Source organism: Mustelus asterias, unplaced genomic scaffold (assembly GCF_964213995.1).
Source record: "Mustelus asterias unplaced genomic scaffold, sMusAst1.hap1.1 HAP1_SCAFFOLD_35, whole genome shotgun sequence".
Taxonomy (NCBI): domain Eukaryota; kingdom Metazoa; phylum Chordata; class Chondrichthyes; order Carcharhiniformes; family Triakidae; genus Mustelus; species Mustelus asterias.
In genome coordinates this window covers 1,839,660-1,860,483 of record NW_027590117.1, presented here as the reverse complement: position 1 = coordinate 1,860,483, position 20,824 = coordinate 1,839,660, and the positions used below count along the sequence as shown (strand labels likewise).

Genomic DNA, 20,824 nt, shown 5'->3' with positions numbered 1-20,824 from the left:
TTAACAGAAAAGAGAAATAAAAACAAGGCTATAGGGACGTGATGGGTGAGTGGGAGTAGCTGAGTTGCTTTTGAATAGAGTAGGTACAGATCAATGGGCAGACTGGTCTCCTTATGTGCTTTACCCATTCTATAACTGCCAAACAAAGAGACAGCCTGTTGAAGCTTTTGATTTTGCATTCATAAGAACAAATGCAAGAATGCCAAATGTCAAAGGGAGGAACAAGTACTGGAAAAAAAGGATGCTGATCGTTGACAAGTGAACTCTAATTGGTCAAGACGTTGTCATGGGGAGGGCACAAAGAAAACTTAGCCCTGTATACTTCTGTTCAATTCAACATAGGCACAGTGCCTGGACACGTTCCTTTTGCCTGTGGAGAACAGGGCCCTCCATATGAATGTGTGTAGCCTCGAGCATGTGTAAATGAGACACATTGTGAAGGATGAAGAGCTTCAGTTCCTGAGATAAACTGGTGAAGTTGGAACCACTTTCCTTGGAGCTGAGAAGGTTGAAAAGAGATTTAATAACAATATTCAGAATAAGGTGGAATCTGGACAGAGTAGATAGAGAAGAAACTGTTCCCATTGTGGGAAGGATTGAGAAGCAGAGGGAACAGATTTAAGGAAATTGGGAAAAGGAGGAATAGATTCATGAGGAGAAACCTTTTCATGCAGCGAGTGGTTATGATCTGGGATGTGGGGCCGGACAGTGCGCTAGAGGCAGCTTCAATCAAGGCATTCAAGAAAGAATTGGATTATTGCCTGAAAAGGAAGAATGTGCAGAGATGTGGGGAGAAGGTGGACGGATGGAACAAGGTGTGTTACTCACTTGGAGAGTCAGTACAGATTTGACAGGGCAAGTGGCTTCTTTCAGTTGTGCAAATAGTCTGTGTGTGTGTGTGTGTGTGGGGGGGGGGGGGGGGGTGGGGGTGAAGAGGGCTGTTTGACTGTGTTGATTACCTATGTCAGATACTGGTGCTGGATGCGAATATGGAACTCATTCTGTGTTTGCCAGGACCTTGTGCTGGATATGAGTGTAGGATTAGTTTAGTAAAATTCAGTGATTCTCTATGGTAATGTGGAAAATCTGTAAGAAAATGTGGGTCTGTAACTTCCTTTCTTTAATATGGGGTGTGTAGTCTGGGCACATTCATCAGTCTGTGTGGGTTTGTGATGATTTCTGGACTCTATCAGTCGTACCATATATGTGTGTCAGACTGATTCGTGTCATTCAGGATCAGGTGCTGTCAGTGAGTTCAGTAACAGTCTGTGTCTGTCAGTGTCTGGTAATGGACATGTGCTGGAGACTGATTCTGAATCTGTCAGTCACTGCTACTCTGACAGTGTGGGATTCATTACATAACCGCAGGCTCTGAGACAGTTTAACAGTCTGGATTCATTCCACATTGAAATTTCAGTGCAGAAACAGGCCATTGATGCTGCAGGTTTTTTTTTTAATTCTAATTTTTGCCTTGTATTAAATCACTTTCTGTGTGAGCACAATTGTGGAGGATCATGCATCTTTTCATGTAACACGCCATTGTTAAGTAAAGGTAAGTGTAATTCACATTTTAATAATCAAATTGATGCCTTCATCATTCACTCTGTTTGGGAGAACTTTAATACTTGAATGTTGAGCTCTGTTTGACTGAGAATTATTACAATTTCTGCCCTACACGTCTGAGGCTTTAAGTCAGGTATGTGATCTGTATCTCAGTTTGTACCAATTTATATGTATCCTTATTACAATAATCAGTGTGTGTCTCAGATTATACAATCATTTATTTCTATCTGGTATTCAATTGAATTGCATCTAATGCTACAATATTGTAGGACTGACACACTGACAATCTGATAGCGGGTGAGAATTTGGACTGGGATTTATGTATCTCCCTGTCAGTGGTACTGACTTGGGATGACATGGAAACAATGTCTGTCTCTCCTGCTCGGATTGATTGTTGGATTGAAAATGTGTCTCTGCAACCATTTCTGCTGCCTGAGACTGTGGAACTGATGCACTCTGTGAGAGAGAACAGACATACTATGTGTGAGGAGCTCGCTGCACTGTTCATTGCAACTTAGGTGAGGAAACTTCAAACTAACCTTGATTGGTTCAATGATTTGCCTGTCAGGAATAATTTACTCATTGTAACCCAATTACAGGTGAGGGAATAATACACAGCCCTTTTTCAATTTGATTTACTGTTGTCACATGTATTGGCATACTGTGAAAAGTATTTTTTCTTGTGCGCTATACAAGCAAAGCATACCATTCATAGAGTACACGGGGAGAAAGAAATGACAGAGTGCAGAATGTGTTACATTCATAACTAGTCTGTAGCGAAAGATCAATATAAGGCAGGTCCATTCAAAAGTCTGATGGCAGCAGGGAAGATGCGGTTCTTGAGTTGGTTGATACATGATCTCAGACGTTTGTATCTTTTTCCTGTTGGAAGAACGTGGAAGAGAGTATGTCCGGGGTGCGTGGGGGTGTTTGATTATGCTGACTGCTTTTCTGATGTGATGGGAAGTGCAGACGGAGTCAATGGATGGGAGGCTGGTTTGTGTGATGGACTGGGCTACTTTAAGAACTGTTCGTAGTTTCAGGCGGTCTTGGTAAGAGCAGGAGCCATACCAAGCTGCGATACATCTGGAAAGGGTATTTTCTATGGTGCATCTGTAAAACCTGGTGAGAGTCATAGCGGAAATGCTGAATTTCCTTAGCCTCCTGAGAAATTAGAGGTCTTACTTAACTATAGTGTCAGGGTGGAAGGACCAGGACAAGTTATTGATGATCTCGACACCCAGAAACCTGAAGCTCTCAACAATTTCCATTTCATCCCCATTGATGTAGACAGGGGCATGTCCTCCACGATGCTTCCTGAAGTTAATGACAATCCCCTTTGTCTGGTTGACATTGAGGGAGAGATTATTGCCGTCACACTAATTTACCAGATTCTCTGTCTCATTCCTGTAGTCCGTCTCATCATTGTTTGAGATCCGATCCACTATGGTGGTATCATCAGCAAACTTGAAAATAGATTTGAAGTGGAATTTGGCCATACAGTCATAAGGGTATAAGGAGCATCGTCAGGGGTTGAGGATACAGCCTTGTGGGGCACTGGTGTTGAGGATAATCGTGGAGGAGGTGTCGTTGCTTATCTTTACTAATTGCGGTCTGTGGGTTAGGAAGTCTAGGATCCAGTCGTAGAGGGAGGAGCCAAACCCGAGCCATGGAGTTTGAAGATGGGTTTTGTAGGAATAATGGTGCTGAAGGCTGAGCTGTAATCAATAAATGGGAATCTGACATGAGTCTTTATTATCCAGGTGTTCCAGGGTTGAGTATACAGTCAGGGAGATGGCATCTACTGTGGACCTGTTGCGGCAGTAGGTGAACTGTAGTGGATCCAGGCAATCTGAGAGGCTGGAGTTGATCCGTGCCATGACTAACCTTTCGAAGCACTTCATAATGATGGATGTCAGAGCTACCAGGCAATAGTCATGAAGGCACGACGCCTGGCTTTTCTTTGGTACAGGGATGATGTCATCTCCTTGAAGCAGATACGGACCTCAGATTGGTGTAAGGAGAGGTTAAAGATGTCTGCGAATACCCCTGCCAGCTGGTCCACGCAGGATCTGAGTGCCTGTCCCCGTACCCCATCCAGGCCACTCGCTTTCTGCGGGTTGACGTTCAAGAAGGCTGATCTGAAGTCTGTGATGGTGACCTCGGATACAGGTTCGGCCAAGGCTTTCAGAGTGGAGGGCATCCTCTCTCTCCCTCAAAACAGACACAGAATGCATTGAGCTCATCAGGGAGAGGGGCATTGTCGCTGGCAATTCGACATGCCTTCATCTGGTAGCCTGTTATGTCTTTCAGACCTTACTATAAACGGTGGGAGTCCATGTGGCGAGCCTAGGACTCTAGCCTGGTCCGGTACTGGCACTTGGCATCTTTGATGGTTCTCTGTAGATCACATCTGGATTTCTTTACAGTTCAGGGTCCCCTGACTGAAACCCCTCAGACCTGGACTTCAGGAAGCAGTGGATATCCCTGTTCATCCATGCTTTCCGGTTGGGAAAAACATGGATTTGCTTCTTTGGCTCAGTCTTCTATGCAATTACTAAGGAAGTCAGTTACTGTCGTGACGTACTCATTCAGGGTGCTTGCTGAGTTTTAAATATTGACCAGTGCATTGACTCGAAGCAGTCACGTAGGAGATCATCCGATTCCTCAGACCAACAATGCGTGACTTTCTTTAATCGGATTCTCCTGCTTCAGTTTTTTGCTTGTAAGCTGGGAGCAGGAGCACAGCCTTGTGATCTGATTTGCCAAAGTTTGGGCGGGCGAAAGAACGGTAGGCATGTTTGATTTTTGTGTAACAGTGGTCGAGGATGTTTGGGCCTCTGGTGGGACAGGTGACATGTTGGTAGTACCTTGGTAGGACACTCTTGAGATTGGCCTGGTTGAAGTCCCCGGCCTCGATGAACAAGGCCTCGGGATATTTTGTCTCAAGGCTGTTTGTGGTGGTAGATATTTCATCCAGCGCGACCTTCATGTCTGCCTGGGGTGGAATGTGAACTGCTGTCAGGATAACAGAGGTGAACTCCCGTGGAAGGTTGTCGGGGCAGCATTTCAGCGTCAGGTATTCTAGGTCCGAGGAGCAGAAACTCGCCAGTGTTGTGACACCGGAGCACCAAGAGGTGTTGATTAGAAGGCAGACGCCACCTGCGCAAGCCTTATCTGAGGCCGCTGTACGGTCCATTCGGTGGATGGAGAAGCCCTGAGGTTGTAGGGCACTGTCCGGTGAAGGAGGTGTGATCTGTGTCTCCGTGAAACAGAGCACACAGCAGTCTCTCAGTTCCCTTTGAAAAGCGAGTCTGGTTTTAAGTTCATCTAGATTGTTTTCCAGAGATTGAACATTTGCCAGGAGTAAGCTGGGGAGGGGGGCCTTGGAACCACATTGTTTCAGTCTCACCTGCAAGCCTGCGCGTTTCCCACGCTTCCTGGGGTCGCTGCTTCCTGTCGTGCCTGTGAGACGGTGTTTAGTCTGTGGGATCAAGGGTGTAGCTGTATTCTGTTTCCGCTTTGGTTGGTGTGTGGGTGGAGGATTTGTTGCCATGGTCACGGTTCCTGCGTCGGCAGTCGGGTCTGAGCGGTCGGGAGTTTCGGGTCGCTGTCACGCTGCGGTTTGAGTTTGGAGGGTGTTCACACCACACTCCGGCGTGGACGGGTTGAAGGCTGGTTAGTGGATGGGGTCTCTGGGGTCACGGCTGGGTCCACGTGTTCGGGTTCTCCGGGTCACTGCCAGGTCGGGGTCTCCCTTCCGAGGTCAGAGGATCTCTGGTCTTGCAAATAAATTTAAAAGAGCAGTTTTAGTAATTTATAAATCTCAGTATATAATCATAATGAACATCCACAAAGGAACCCCAGTGATACAAACATTGTCAATGTCTGACTGCAGGCCTCAGTGTCTGTGTACGAGATGCATGATCAGTGGCGGTAGGCGCTACAACAATTCAATGACATTCAGATAGAACTGAAACCCTGCACTGCTCCATGAATGGGATAACCGGATGGAGCAGGGACATTTGTAATGTTCATATTTCCATTCATTGCTCCCGTGTGATTAACCAGATAGTAATCAAAACCAAACAGTCTCTGTTTAAAATGTGTCCATCCTCGTTCTCACCTGGTGCCTGCAAGAGCTGCTCTTTGTCTAACTCCCCACATCCTGACTGTCTGCCTCTGCTTCCAATCTTCACTGTCCAATCACAGCAAACCAGGGGAGACTGGAATTAGAGTCATTACCGTATGGAAGGAGGCCATTCGCCACATCCAGTCCATGCTGGTTCTCCATGGAGTAATCCAGTCAGTCCCATTCTCCTGCTCTATCCCCATAGCCCGACAAGTTTATTTCCCTCAAATGTCCCTCCAAATTCCTCTTTGAAATAATTCATCATCTCGGCTTCCAACCTCAGAGACAGCAACTTCCAGGTTGTCACTCGCTGCATGAGAAGTTCTTCCACACATCCCCCCCCCCAGTGTCTCTTCCAAAGCCTTCAACTTGTGCCCCTCAGTCCTTATACTATCAGTGAATGGGATCAGCTTTTCTTTGTCGACCTGAACCACACCAGCCATAATCCTGTCCACCTCTATCAGATCGCTCTCTCAATCTGCTTTGCTCCAAAAAGATCAACCCCAGCTTATGCAACCTAACTTTGTGGCTAAAACCCCTCATTGCTGAAACCATTCTGGTCAATCTCCTCTGCACCCGCTGAACCACCGTCACATGTTTCCTCAAGTGTGCTGAGCAGAACTGGACTCAATGCTTCAGCTGTGATCCAATCAGAGTTTTCTAAAGGCTCAGCATAACTTGCATGATTCTGTACTCAATGCCTGTGTCCTCATGAAGAGGGTCACTCATGTGGACGAGGAGGGTTTGAACTAAACTGGCAGGGGGATGGGCACCATTCTATAGAAGTGGAAAAGAGGAATATCTAGAGAAAGAAAAAAAATCACCGGCTCCAACGCACGCCTCCCTGATGAGCTCAATGCATTCTGTGCCTGCTCTGAGCAAGAGGTCAGTGAGAGCACGCGCTCCACCCTGGAAGCCTGAGATGAATCTGTATCTAGTGGCACGCCACTCGTTACCCTCCGGTTGGAGGAAGGTAACTAGTGGCGTGCCGCAGGGATCGGTACTCGGGCCGCAACTGTTTACCATTTATATAGATGATCTGGAGGAGGGGACGGAGTGTAGGGTAACGAAGTTTGCAGACGACACAAAGATAAGTGGAAAAGTGAATCGTGTGGAGGACGGAGAAGATCTGCAGAGAGATTTGGACAGGCTGAGTGAGTGGGCGAGGATATGGCAAATGGAGTATAACGTTGAGAAATGCGAGGTTATACACTTTGGAGGAAATAATAACAAATGGGATTACTATCTCAATGGAAACAAATTAAAACATGCTACCGTGCAAAGGGACCTGGGGGTCCTTGTGCATGAGACGCAAAAGCCCAGTCTGCAGGTACAACAGGTGATCAAGAAGGCAAATGGGATGTTGGCCTATATCGCGAGGGGGATAGAATATAAAAGCAGGGATGTCTTGATGCACCTGTACAGGGCATTGGTGAGGCCGCAGCTGGAATACTGTGTGCAGTATTGGTCCCCTTATATGAGGAAGGATATATTGGCATTGGAGGGAGTGCAGAGAAGGTTCACCAGGTTGATACCGGAGATGAGGGGTTTGGATTATGAGGAGAGGCTGAGGAGATTGGGTTTGTACTCGTTGGAGTTTAGAAGGATGAGGGGGGATCTTATGGAGACTTATAAGATAATGCGGGGGCTGGATAGGGTGGAGGCGGAGAGATTCTTTCCACTTAGTAAGGAAGTTAAAACTAGAGGACACAGCCTCAAAATAAAGGGGGGTCGGTTTAAGACAGAGTTGAGGAGGAACTTCTTCTCCCAGAGGGTGGTGAATCTCTGGAATTCTCTGCCCACTGAGGTGGTGGAGGCTACCTCGCTGAATATGTTTAAAGCGCGGATGGATGGATTCCTGATCGGTAAGGGAATTAAGGGTTATGGGGATCAGGCGGGTAAGTGGTACTGATCCACGTCAGATCAGCCATGATCTTATTGAATGGCGGGGCAGGCTCGAGGGGCTAGATGGCCTACTCCTGCTCCTATTTCTTATGTTCTTATGTATCTGAGGTCACCATTGCAAATGTCAGAGCAGCTTTCTCAGAGGTCAACCCAAGGAAAGTGACTGCCTCGGATGGGGTACCCGGACAAGCACTCAGATCCTGCATGGATCAGCTGGCGGGGGCATTCGCAGACATCTTCAACCTCTTTTTACAACAATCTCAGGTCCCTACCTGCTTCAAGATGATGACTATCATCCCAGTGCCAAAGAAAAGCTAAGCAGCGTGCCTCAATGACCATTATCCAGTGGCTCAGACATCCATCATTAGGAAGCGCATCGAAAGATTAGACATGGCACAAATCAATTCCAGCCTCCCAGACTATCTGGATGCACAACAGTTCGCCTACCAGCGCAACAGTACACAGCAGACGGCATCTCCCTGCCCCTGCACTCAGCCCTGGAACACCTCGATAACAAAGACACTTACAGCAGACTTCTATTTATTGACTACAGCTCAGCCTTCAACACCAATATTCCTGCAAAACTCATCTCCAAACTCCGTGGCCTGAACCTCGGCTCCTCTCTCTGTGCCTGGATACTGAACTTCCTAACCCACAGACCACAATCAGAAAGGATAAGAACAACACCTCCTTCACGATCATCCCCAACACTGGTGCCCCACAAGGCTGTGTTCTCAGCCCCCTACTATACTCCTGATACACCTGTGACTGTGTGGCCAAATTCCCCTCCAATTCGATTTTCAAGTTTGCTGACAACCCCACCGCAGTGGGCCGGATCGCAAACAATGATGAGAGAGTTCAGGAACGAGATAGAGAATCTGGTGAACTGGTGCGGTGACAATAATCTGTCCCCCAATGTCAACAAAATGAAGTAGATTGTCATCTACTTCAGGAAACATAAGAGAGAACATGCCCCTGTCTACATTAACGGGGACGAAGTAGAAATGGTCAAGAGCTTCAAGTTTTTAGGTGTCCAGATCACCAACAACCTGTCCTGGTCCCCCTCATGCCGACACTATAGTTAAGAAAGCCCCAGCAACGCCTCTACTTTCTCAGAAGACTAAAGAAATTTAGCACATCAGCTACGACTCTCACCAACTGTTAGAGATGCACCATAGAAAGCATTATTTCTGGCTGTATCACAACTTGGTTTGGCTCCTGCTCTGCCCAAGACTGCAAGAAACTACAAAATGTTGTGAATGTAGCCCAATCCATCACGCAAACCAGCCTCCCATCCATTGACTCTGTATACACTTCCTGCTGCCAGCCAGCAGAATTCAGGACCCCACTCACCCCAGACATTATCGCTTCCACCTTCTTCCGTTGGGAAAAAGATAGAAAAGTCTGAGGTCACGTACCAACCGACTCAAAAACAGTTTCTTCCCTGCTGCTGCCAGACTTTTGAATGGACCTACCTTGCATTAAGTTGATCTTTCTCTACACCCTAGCTATGACTACATTCTGCACTCTCTCCTTTCCTTCTCTATGAAAGTTATGCTTAGTCTATATAGCGCGCAAGAAACAGTAATTTTCACTATATACTCATACACGTGAAAATAATAAATCAAATCATATAAGGTAGGAGTATATGAAGAAGGAATCTCAGTGGAATACAAGGATAGGTTTGGAAAGCATGTGTGTAATCACACAAAGTGTCATCGAGTCAGAGGTTTACAGCATGGAAACAGGCCCTTTGGCCCAACTGGCCCATGCCACCCCGTTTTTTAACCCCTAAACTAGTCCCAATTGCCTGCATTTGGCCCATATCCCTCAATACCCATCTTACCCATGTAACTGTCTAAACACTTCTTAACAGACAAAATTGTACCCACCTCTACTACTACTGTGGCAGCTTGTTCCAGACACTTATCACCCTCTGGGTGAAAAAATTGCCCCTCTGGACTCTTTTATATCTCTCCCCTCTCACCTTAAACCGATGCCCTCTCGTTTTAGACTCCCCTACCTTTTGGAAAAGATATCGACTATCTCGCTGCCCCTCATTATTTTATAACACTCTATAACATCACCCCTCAGCCTTGTACGCTTCAGAGAAAAAAGTCCCAGTCTATTCAGCCTCTCCTTATAATTCAAACCATCAGCTCCCGGTAGCATCCTATAAATCTTTTCTGCACTCTTTCTTATTTAATAATATCCTTCCTATAATGTGACCAGAACTGTACACAGTATTCCAAGTGTGGCCTGATCAATAGAACCATAGAACCATAGAAAATTACAGCTCAGAAACAGGCCTTTTGGCCCTTTGTGTCTGTGCCGAACCATTTTTTGCCTAGTCCCACTGACCTACACTTGGACCATATCCCTCCACACCCCTCTCATCCATGAACCCGTCCAAGTTTTTCTTAAATGTTAAAAGTGACCCCGCATTTACCACTTTATCCGGCAGCTCATTCCACACTCCCACCACTCTCTGCGTGAAGAAGCCCCCCCTAATATTCCCTTTAAACTTTTCTCCTTTCACCCTTAACCCATGCCCTCTTGTACAACTTCGACAAGACGTCCCAATGTCTTGTACAATTTCAACGACCCAATGTTTTGTACAACTTCAACAAGACGTCCCAACTCCTGTATTCAATATTCTGACCAATGAAACGAAGCATGCTGAATGTCTTCTTCACCATTCTGTCCACCTGTGTCTTCACTTTCAAGGAGCTATGAACCTGTACCCCTAGATCTCTTTGTTCTATAACGCTCCCCAACTCCCTACTATTAACTGACTAAGTCCTGCCCTGGTTCGATCTACCAAAATGCATCACTTTGCATTTGTCGAAATTAAACTCCATCTGCCATTCGTCAGCCCACTGGCCCAATTGATCACAATCCTGTTGCAATCCTAGATAACCTTCTTCACTGTCCACTATGCCAGCAATCTTGGTAACATAGTGGACAGTCTGGTGAATAAGGTTGGTGAGTTAGAAGCACAAATAGCCACATAGGAACACAAGAGAGTGTCAATGTTGAAAATGTGGTCTGGAAATGGAGAGAACCGGGCGATTACTATTCAATACAATGTGAACAGAAAAGTGAGAAGGGTAAAAGGTAGGTGTGGTGAGAAGGAAATAGAGCAGCAAATCTATAGGCAGATCATGCATTGTAGATACAGAATTAATTCCATTCTCACACAGACTGACAGGGAGGTTGACCACATGATCCAAGTGTCTGGAGGTGGTCACTTGAGTAACAGTGATCATTGTGTCACAAGCTTGATATTAGCAAGGAACAATCTAAAGTAGCACATCTGAATGGGAAGAGGACTAACCTCAATGGGAGGAGCTGGGATTGAGCCAGAGTAAACTGGAGCCAAAATCTGACAGGAAAAGCTGTCACAGAACAATGGGTGATCTTTCAGGAGATGTTTCAGGTACAGACTCGGTACATTCTAACCAGGGTGAAAGGGAGGGGAACCAAAGCCAGGGCTCCTTGGAGGATGAGGAAGATAGAAAGTATAATGAAACAATGAAGAGGCCATTTGATTGAGTTTTTTGAAGGGGTAACCAAGAAGGTAGATGAGGGCAGTGCAGTTGATGTTGTCTACATGGACTTTAGCAAGGCCTTTGACAAGGTACCGCATGGTAGGTTGTTGCATAAGGTTAAATCTCACGGGATCCAGGGTGAGGTATCTAATTGGATACAAAATTGACTTCTTGACAGAAGCCAGATGGTGGTTGTAGAGAGTTGTTTTTCAAACTGGAGGCCTGTGACCAGGGATGTGCCTCTGGGATCTGTGCTAGGTCCACTGTTATTTGTCATTTATATTCATGATTTGATGAGAATATATGAGGAATGGTTAGTAAGTTTGCAGATGACACTACGATTGGTGGCAGAGTGGACAGTGAAGAAAGTGATCTCCAATTGCAAGGGGATCTTGATCAATTGGGCCATTGGGCTGACGAATGGCAGATGGAGTTTAAATGCGAGGTGATGCATTTTGGTAGATTGAACCAGGGCAGGACTGACTCAGTTAATAGTAGGGCATTGGGGAAAGTTACAGAACAAAGAGATCTGGGGGTACATGTTCATAGCTCCTTGAAAGTGGAGTCACAGGTGGACAGAGTGGTGAAGAAGGCATTCGGCATGCTTGGTTTCATTGGTCAGAACACTGAATACAGGACTTGGAATGTCTTGTTGAAGTTGTACAAAACATTGGTAAGGCCACACTTGGAATACTGTGTGCAATTCTGGTCACCCTATTTTAGAAAGGATATTATTAAACTAGAAATAGTGTAGAAAATATTTACTAGGATGCTACCGGGACTTGATGGATTGAGTTATAAGGAGAGGCTGGATAAACTGGGACTTTTTCTTCTGGAGCGTAGGTGGTGATCTTATAGAGGTCTATAAAATAATGAGGTGCCCAGATCAGCTGGATAGTCTATATCTTTTCCCAAAGGTAGGGGAGTCTAAAACGAGAGGGGAGAGATACAAAAGTGTCCAGAGGGACAATTTTTTCACACAGAGGATGGTGAGTGTCTGGAACAAGCTGCCAGAGGTAGTAGTAGAGGCGGGTACAATTTTGTCTTTTAAAAAGCATTTAGATAGTTACATGGGTACAATGGGTATAGAGGGATATGGGCCAAATGCGGGCAATTGGGATTACCTTGACTTTTTTTTATTAAAAAGGGGCGGCATGGACAAGTTTGGCTGAAGGGCCTGTTTCCATGTTGTAAACCTCTATGACTCTATGCATATCAGAAGAATTCTTCAAGTGAGAACCATTAGAGTGTGGAATTCACACTCTATCTGTCCATCTCTGTTACTGTATGAGAATGTGGAGTTAACTCATTCCTGCTATCTGTCAATCTGTACATGAGAGCACGATTCACTCTGTCAGTCTCTGTTACTGTATCCCAGGGTGGAACTACAGTGAATTTCTTCCTGTCAGTTTATTTGAGGATGGATTAATTCTCTGATGTGTCAGCCTGCATTCGTGCAAGTGAGTGTGGAATTAAATTGATTCGCCAGTCTCAGTTCCTGTGTTTCAGTTTGCAATTACCTCTCTTGGGGCATCTTGACAAGTACATGAATGAGATGGGAATAGAGGGATATGGTCCCCAGAAGCGTAGGGGGTTTTAGTTAAATCAGGCAGCATGGTTGGTGCAGGCTTGGAGGGCCGAAGGGCCTGTTCCTATGCTGTAATTTTCTTTGTTCTCTGTCCTACCCTGGGGGTTGATTTGCTCAGTTGGCTGGACAGCGGGACTGTGATGCAGAGTAACCCCAACAGCGTGGGTTCATATTCCTGTACCAGCTGAGGATATTCATGAAAGGAGAGAGCAGCCGATGGTCATCTGGGACTGTGCTGAATTTAGCCATTACCTTTCTGTCCATCTTTGTTAGCGTATGTGAATATAGAATTAATTCTGTATCTGTTATTCTTTATTACTGTATGTGAATGGGGCATTAACACTGTTCATCTCTGAGTTGGACATGAAGCTGGAATTAACGCTTCTCTATTCTTTATCCTTTACTGCAGTGTGGCATTAACACTCTTTCAATCTCTATTACTGTGTGTAGATGTGGAATTGACTCAATCAATTGATAATAATGTCTGTGTCAGTGTCTGTTCGTGTATGGAAGTGGGTCACTGTCAGCTTAGAAAACTGCAGCGAGTGGAGGCTGATTCCTGAGATGAAGGAGTTCTCTTATGAGGAAAAATTAAACAAGTCTGGCCAATTTTCAGTGGAGAAGAATGAGCGAGGATCGTACTAAAACATATAAGATTCTCAAGGGCTTGACAGTGTAGATGCTGAGTGGGATGTTGCAATGTGTAGGGGGAAACTGGAACGAGAGGCACAGTTTAAAGATAAAGCATCTCCAATTTAAGATGGAGATTAGGAGGAATTACTTATTTTAAGGGAACCTTAATTTTTGTCATTGAATAGATTCAATCTTGAGTTAGACAGATTTTTGAGCTACAAGAGAATCAAGGGTTATGGGGACAGGTACTGAAGTGGAGTGGAGGCCACAATCAGATCAGCCATGATCTTACTGAATGGCAGAACAGGCCTGATGGGCTGAATGGTCTTCTCCTGCTCCTTTTTCTTATGTTCTGGTAGTGTGTGTGTGGGACTAACTCCTTTTCTCAGTCTCTGTTACAGTTTTCAGTGTGGAATTAACTCAGTCTGATACTGCATATCAATGTGGAATTGATTCTCTGTCCCACACTTATTGTATGTGAGTGTGCAATGTTTCTTTAACTGTACAAGACACAGTTAATGATCTTTGATCAGAAGTGTTTTGACCCTACTGCTCTCAAATTTACTCAGAATTAAACCCATCACTTTCTCCTGCTTCTACACACTAAAGTCACCCAAACAAAAACATACCTTCACAGAAACTGAGGGGCCGAATTCCAAAACCAACATCCAGCTTGATTCAAAATCGCTCTTAATTTGTCTATTTCAGGCCTCAGTTTTCTGAGCAACAGCTGCAATAATTCACAGGTAAAATCATGTGGACGCTGGACATCTGAAACAAGGTGAAAATTCTGGAATACACAACAGGTCAGGCAGCATCTGTGGAGAGAGAAACAGAGTTCATGTTTCAGCTCACAGACAATCAGCCTACAATAAACTACTTGCTGATATCTGCTCGTGGCGGCCACAGTTCCCACGTGAGGAGGTAATGGCGTAGTGGTATTGTCACTGGACTAGTGACCCAGAGGTCCAGTGCAATTCAATGGGACCTGATTATCACCTCAGCACAGTGTGCAATTTGAGCTCAATTAAAATCTGGAATTAAAGGTCTAATGATGGCCGTGTTGTAAAAACCCATTTGGTTCACTGATACCCCTATAGGAAAAGAACCCACCCACATTACCTGTTCTGGCCTCCCTGTGACTCCAGACCCACAGTATGTTTTTGACTCTTTAATGCCCTCTGACATGGCCTAACAAGCCACTCAGTTCAAGGGAAATTAGTGCAATAAATGCTGGCCAAGCCAGTGATGAACACATCACATGAATGAATACAATTTACTTTTCATTCTAATTGGCTTCGATTACAGGCATCATATTCAAGATCACAGCAACTTGCTGCCCAATGTAATGACAAATGTATTCCCTGACGGTTTTCTTTGTTCTTTTATATCATTCACAACGAACCCGTGCCATTGTTTCACAGAAACATTTTATTTCCATTTACTCTATTGAAACCGATCATGATTTCAATCACCTCTCTGAAAACTCCTCTCAACCTTAGTACTGACTTCAAATGGTATGAATGCAGGAAGTATGAATTTAATTTCGAAGATCTGTAATTACATAACAAGTGAGCTGCTGCAGAGACAAACAGTTAATAGCAAATATTTCAGATCAACATCTGCCCATCAGAACTGTTTGAAGTTAGAAATGTAATACATTACAGGCAAATGGAGAGGAGAGGGGCTCATGTGAAAAAGAACGAAATGGAATATCTGTGACATGCACGCATGCATTAAATAATAAGAATTAGTTACACAGTGAAAGGGATAATCACCAGATACATAAAGTAAGAAAAATCTGAATGGAGGAGAGGTGCTCTGAACACCAGGAAAGACCCAGGACAGAATAATCCGTGTGAGAGTGAGATGCAGAATGAAAATGGCAGGTGACTAGAAACTCTTCTCAGAAATTCAATCATCATTGTGAACTGATTGGAAATGTTCCAAGTGTGGGACATGGGAGCGACACACTTGAGAACCCTGCCTGCCACAGAGTGGTGAGAAGATTGGTTGAGGAAAGGGAAGAAATACCAGAAGTTCCTGAATGGAAGGCCGCATTACCTTTCCTCACAGTTCAGTGTCGACATGCAGGAGAATGAGCTTTTGCAACATTATATTTTTTCTAAAATTTCACTGCTAATGATGTGCTCTGCATTGGTAGATTGAGTGACTGCTTTGTGGAACATCTCCCATCAGTCCAGAAGCATGACTCAGATCCAATCCTGAACGAGAATCCTAAACCTAAATAACGTAAACTAGGAAGTTATGAGAGGTGAGTTTGCTAAAATAGATTACGGATTAATAGATTCATAAAATGGCATAACGGTCGATAGGCAATGGCTAATATTTAAGGCATAGTTGTATGTAATGGAAGAGTTATACATTCCTTTCTGGCACGTAAACATAACTGGAAAGTGGCCCAATCATGGATAACAAAATAAATTAATAGTATTGGATCCAAAGAAGAATATGAGATTATAAAAGCATGGAGCATCAGTCGGCCTTTTGTCACCTCGAGCCTGCACCGCCATTCAATAAGATCATGGCTGATCTTTTCATGAACACTTTACACAAATGATCAGTCGGTCCATTCTCCTCTGCCTGTGCCTCCTGTCAGTCTCTTGCTGCTTTTATGTGTGTTCCATTCTTGGTGTGTTAAGCATGGAATTGTGCCGCCAGGCGGAGCTGCCGAGCACATTTTCTGACATTAAACAGCAATGCAACAGTGACATTTTGTCCTGCTACAGCTCAGCAATAATAAGCAGGAAACTGTTAGCTTATAGCAGAGTGGCGCAGCGGAAGCATGCTGGGCCCATAACCCCGAGGTCGATGGACAGTCAAATGACCTTTAAATCACAGAATCCCTACAGTGCTGAAGGAGACCATTTGGCCCATTGAAACTGCACTGACTCTCCAACAGAGCATCCCATCCATGTCCTATAGCCAGAGCCCCACGCACCCACCCCGCTAATCTACCTAACCTTCACTTTTTACCACACAAAGGGCAATCTAGAATGACCAATCCACCCAACTTGCACATCTTTGGACTGTGGAAGGAAGCCGGAGTACCCGGTTTCCACATGTAACTTGCCTGGGTGAATGCATCTCCAACAACACTAGAAGTTTGACACTATCCAGTACAAAATATCTGACTTAATTCGTTTCCCAACCACAAAGAGTCACTCCCTCCACCAAAAGTTAAAGTTAAAGTGTATTTATTAGTCACAATAAGGCTTATGTTACCATTGACAGACAGGGTCAGCAGTGCACACCATCTACAAGATGCATTGCCAGAATTCACAAAGGTGTATTTGACAGAACCTTCCAAACCCACCATGACTATCGCCTAGAAGGAAAAGGAAAAGCAGATGCATCAGAACAACATCACCTGGAAATCTCCCTCCAAGCCACTCATCATCAGGGCTTGGAAATATATCGCCGTTCCTTCAGTGTCAGTAGGTCAGAGTCCAGGAACTTCCCACTCCCCAGCATCCCCCCCCCCCCCCCCCCCCCGCCAAAGAAAAAACACACTGTGGGTGTACCTACATGACATTGGCAGCAGCAGTTGAAGATTGCAGTTCAGCACTGCCTACCCCAGGGCAATTAAGTGTGGGCAATAAATCCTGGCTGAGCCAGTGATGCCCTCATCCCATGAATGGATAAAGAAAAAAAAACAACTGATCAAAAAGGTTCCTCCTCACCTCTGCCTTAAAGGGTAGGTCACATTTTTCAAAAAAAAACTCTGCCCTTCTGGTCACATTTTCAGTGTAATTCTGAGCACAATCAGGATTATTTAGTAAGTGTTGCCCCATTGCAGAATCACATTGTGCAGTAGCAAAAGAGAAAATGCTGGAGAATCTCAGCAGGTCTGGCAGCATCTGTAAGGAGAGAAAAGAGCTGACGTTTCAAGTCCAGACGACCCTTTGTCGAAGACCTTTGTCATCTTACAGATGCTGCCAGACCTGCTGAGATTTTCCAGAATTTTCTCTTTTGATTTCAGATTCCAGCATCCACAGTAATTTGCTTTTATTTGTGCAGTAGCGACCTGCCTGGTGATGTATATGGTAGGATTTGCCGTCATGATCCACCATATCCCCATAGGTATGGGCTGCCCAAGACACACAATCAGTGTTGGAATCAATTCACATGTTTCAGTATCTGGTTCCATTCTGAATCTGAATTTGTCTGGTGTTATTTCTGAAGGAGCCAGTTATATATATCTGGCAGACTCTTATAAAGTGTGTGAGTGTTGGATCATTCGAGACCTGTCAATGGCCTCTATATCTGTGAGCATTTCATATAAGTGTGGCAAACATCAGTAATTTTAAATCCCCTGCTGCTGTTTGTGGAATATATGCTTTAATTCCTCTGGTACTGTTTGCAGAACATCAGCTTCATGCTGTTCCTGTCAGTGGAATTAATCATGTATGTAAATCTATGGTGCTGTTTAAAATTGTGTGTCTCATTTGGGATTTTTCACTCACGTCTCTCTCTGTCTAATCTTCCATTTGTTTCCGTTACTCTGTGTGAGCCTTTGGTTGTTTCCAAATCCCTCAGTGATACAATTGGTGTGTGTGTGATTTATTTCATATCACTCAGACTCAGCTCCTGTGAGTGAGTGCAGTAAACAGCCTGTACTTTTCAGCTGTTGATGCTGAACATGTGATCAGAACTATTCTCTTATTTATCAGTCTTTGGTATTTAGTGTGAGTATGGGATTAATTAAATAACCTTCAATCTCTGGGACAAGTTATCTATTTGGATTAATTCCAAATAACTTTCCAACATAGAAATAGGCCACTGATGCAGTAGGTTTGAAGAAAATAATGTGAGTGAGTTTTGGCCCAGTAACAAATCTCTGTCACTGTGAACACAACTGTGAAAGGTAATGTATCCTTCAATCTGATACTGGATTGCTATGCAAGTTTCACTCAGGTTGTTCACATTGATATGATCTGTGACAGTCTGATTCGGAGTAAGAATTTTGACATGGGTGTAAAATGGAGCTCAGTCTGGAATTGGCACAATGTCTTCCATCTGGCTCAGTGTGAGTGAGGATTAGTTTATAATTTATGGTTCAGTTCATAGTCATCAAATTGATATTGTAACTTTTAGGTTCATAATTTAGGTGAGTTTTCAACTGGAACCTGAGTTTGTATCTCAGGTCATACTCGCTTTCAGAATATCTCAATCTGAGATTGTCCTTCAGATTTGTATCTAATGTATTTGTGAGAACTCACCATGGCGATTAGTACTGCCAGTTCCAAACCCCTGATGTGGGTGATATGACTGGTATTTAACTGGAATCTCAAAGTACATTATTAAGGTTAATTGTGTAACATTTAACCAAAAAACCATTTTACGGTTTTATCAGATACTTAATTTGGAGCTAAGGCTGCTCTATTGTGGGATTGACACAGTGATGATCTGATAATGGTTTGGACTGGGATTTATGGATCACCCTGTCGGCGGTATTGAGTTTGATTTGATTTCTTATTGTGACAAGAAATAATTACTATGTTGTGAAAACTCTGGTTGCGTGCGCATTTCGCAGTGTATACAGAGGAGAAGGTGCAGAATGGAGTGTTAAAAATCCTTCTGCCAGGAGTGGGTTCGAACCCACGCGGACATATGTCCATTGGATCTTAAGTCCAATGCCTTAACCACTCGGCCATCCTGGTACGAAAACGAGACGTGATAGGGACACAGCATCTGCCATTCCTGCTGTTTGATTGCTGGATTGAAAATGTCCCTCTGCAATAATTTCTGTTCTCGGAGACTGTGGAATTGATGAGCTGTCTGTGTCCTCTTTTTAGGTCAAACCAAACCAAGTAAACAAACTCAGATTAAATCAGGACAAAGTAAAAGGGGCAGCTCCCCAAAAAGGAGGGGGAACAGCCCGAACAGAAATCAAAGTACAAAGGAAACTTAAAAACATCAAATTAAAATGTGATTATTTCTCTGAGCTCGGAGTATGTGTGAGAAGGAGCTGGCGACATTCTTCCCTGTAACTCGTGTGGAGGAAATATGTGGTTTCTTCAAATATTTATCTGTGGAAACAAAGTACATTTAATATCTCAAATACAGATTCCGTCAGTTTAATCTCTATTAATAATCATTGTGAACGGTTTGTGAGGCTGCAGCCAGACTCTAGCTCTGATTGGTCACTCACATTTCAATCCAATTCTTCACCAATCGGAGAGCAAGGGAGAAGAAATGGGAGGTTTTGATTGGTTCACATTTTCAAATTGGGAAAAACCCGCCAATTTCAGTGCAGGAAAAATATAAAATAACGGAACACCGGACTGTTCAGGAAACTATTTAAATCTCATACTTTATAATCTGTTTATTGTATTTTCCCTCACAGAATCCTGGCGCTATTTTAGGAACAGTTTGAATTTCTCAATCTCTTATCTATAGCCCGCGGTAATCAGTCCCCGTTCAGCAATTTGAAACGGAGCAAATCTCAGCTCAGTGGAAAAGCAGAAACATAGAGATTACCAACCAACTCCTTCACACAGGCTTCACAGGGACAGAGAGAAACGGCTGATTTCTGACCCTCTCCCCTGAAAGCTGTCGGGAATGTTACAATGGAAGGTGTGGAGAGAATTCCTGACTCAATCCCGCCGGTGGAACAGGCAGCTTTGTGTCCGGAGAGTAGCGAGGGCAGGGGGGAGGCAGATCTTAAAGCGCTGCAATGGACTCAGGCGCAGCTTGTGCGCAGATCTCGCTGATTCCGTCCTCTGGGAAAACTGCAGAATAAACAGATCAGCCCGAGAATAACCTCTTAATTCCCGCCTTTATTCTGTTCCGGGAGCGGTGTCCAGATAACTCGAGTGAAAAAAAAATCTTATTCTGAAACTGAATATAGTTATCATTAAATGTAAATAATTACGTCCTGATATTGTGCTGGGCCTCATTGTCCGTCACAAATCCCAGGCTGGGTTTTAAAATCTGCTCTCAGTTCAGTTTGATTGTTCCTTCAATCTGAGTGTTTGTGTGAGGGGCGGATATGAAGTCCCATTCACAGCATTCCGGAACGGGACAAATCTCTATCCTCCAGAAAGAGATTTCTCATGAACTCAATAAGGGAAAAGATGGCGCAGATTTTTCAGAGATTGTGGTTGGTTCTTAAAAGAGCCGTTGAGTTTGAGGTGCTTTTCAGCCATCAATCTTTGATGCTGTTTCTCACTCTGGGGCAATTGTGTACCTGCATTTAAATAATTACCTCAGACATGGTGCTGGAAATGATATTTCCAACATATGTAAAATGTTCTCCAATAAATAGCACAAATTTACATGCATTAAAACACCTGGGTCAATAATGTGCACAGGGCGAATTACGGATTGATAAAGCAAAGCGAGAAACAGCTCTACTGTGAATAGCAGTACAGTGTCTCTGACGGTTAAACAGATCGCCCTTTTTCAGATAAAGTGAGTGGCTCTGAA

General features: G+C 44.2%; 1 protein-coding gene and 1 non-coding gene across 3 annotated transcripts in view; both read right to left on the bottom strand.

Moving 5' to 3' along the window:
- Nucleotides 1-3,860: 3,860 nt before the first annotated feature.
- The window catches only part of LOC144482281 (uncharacterized), a 319,714-nt gene continuing 302,750 nt past the window's right edge, over nucleotides 3,861-20,824 (bottom strand). The window contains exons 2-3 of one of the 2 annotated variants that reach the window (XM_078201464.1): nucleotides 14,002-14,190; nucleotides 3,861-5,345 (exon numbers count right to left, since the gene is read on the bottom strand). In XM_078201464.1, coding sequence (XP_078057590.1) covers nucleotides 4,256-5,119 — 864 coding nt within the window. In that variant the 5' untranslated portion in view covers nucleotides 5,120-5,345; nucleotides 14,002-14,190 and the 3' untranslated portion in view covers nucleotides 3,861-4,255. Of the gene's footprint in view, nucleotides 5,346-10,434; nucleotides 10,550-14,001; nucleotides 14,191-20,824 lie in introns of those variants that run through there. The other variant, XM_078201465.1, reaches the window with a different exon arrangement.
- Nucleotides 18,975-19,056, bottom strand: trnal-uaa (transfer RNA leucine (anticodon UAA)). The gene has a single exon. It is a non-coding gene; the product is annotated as a tRNA-Leu (tRNA).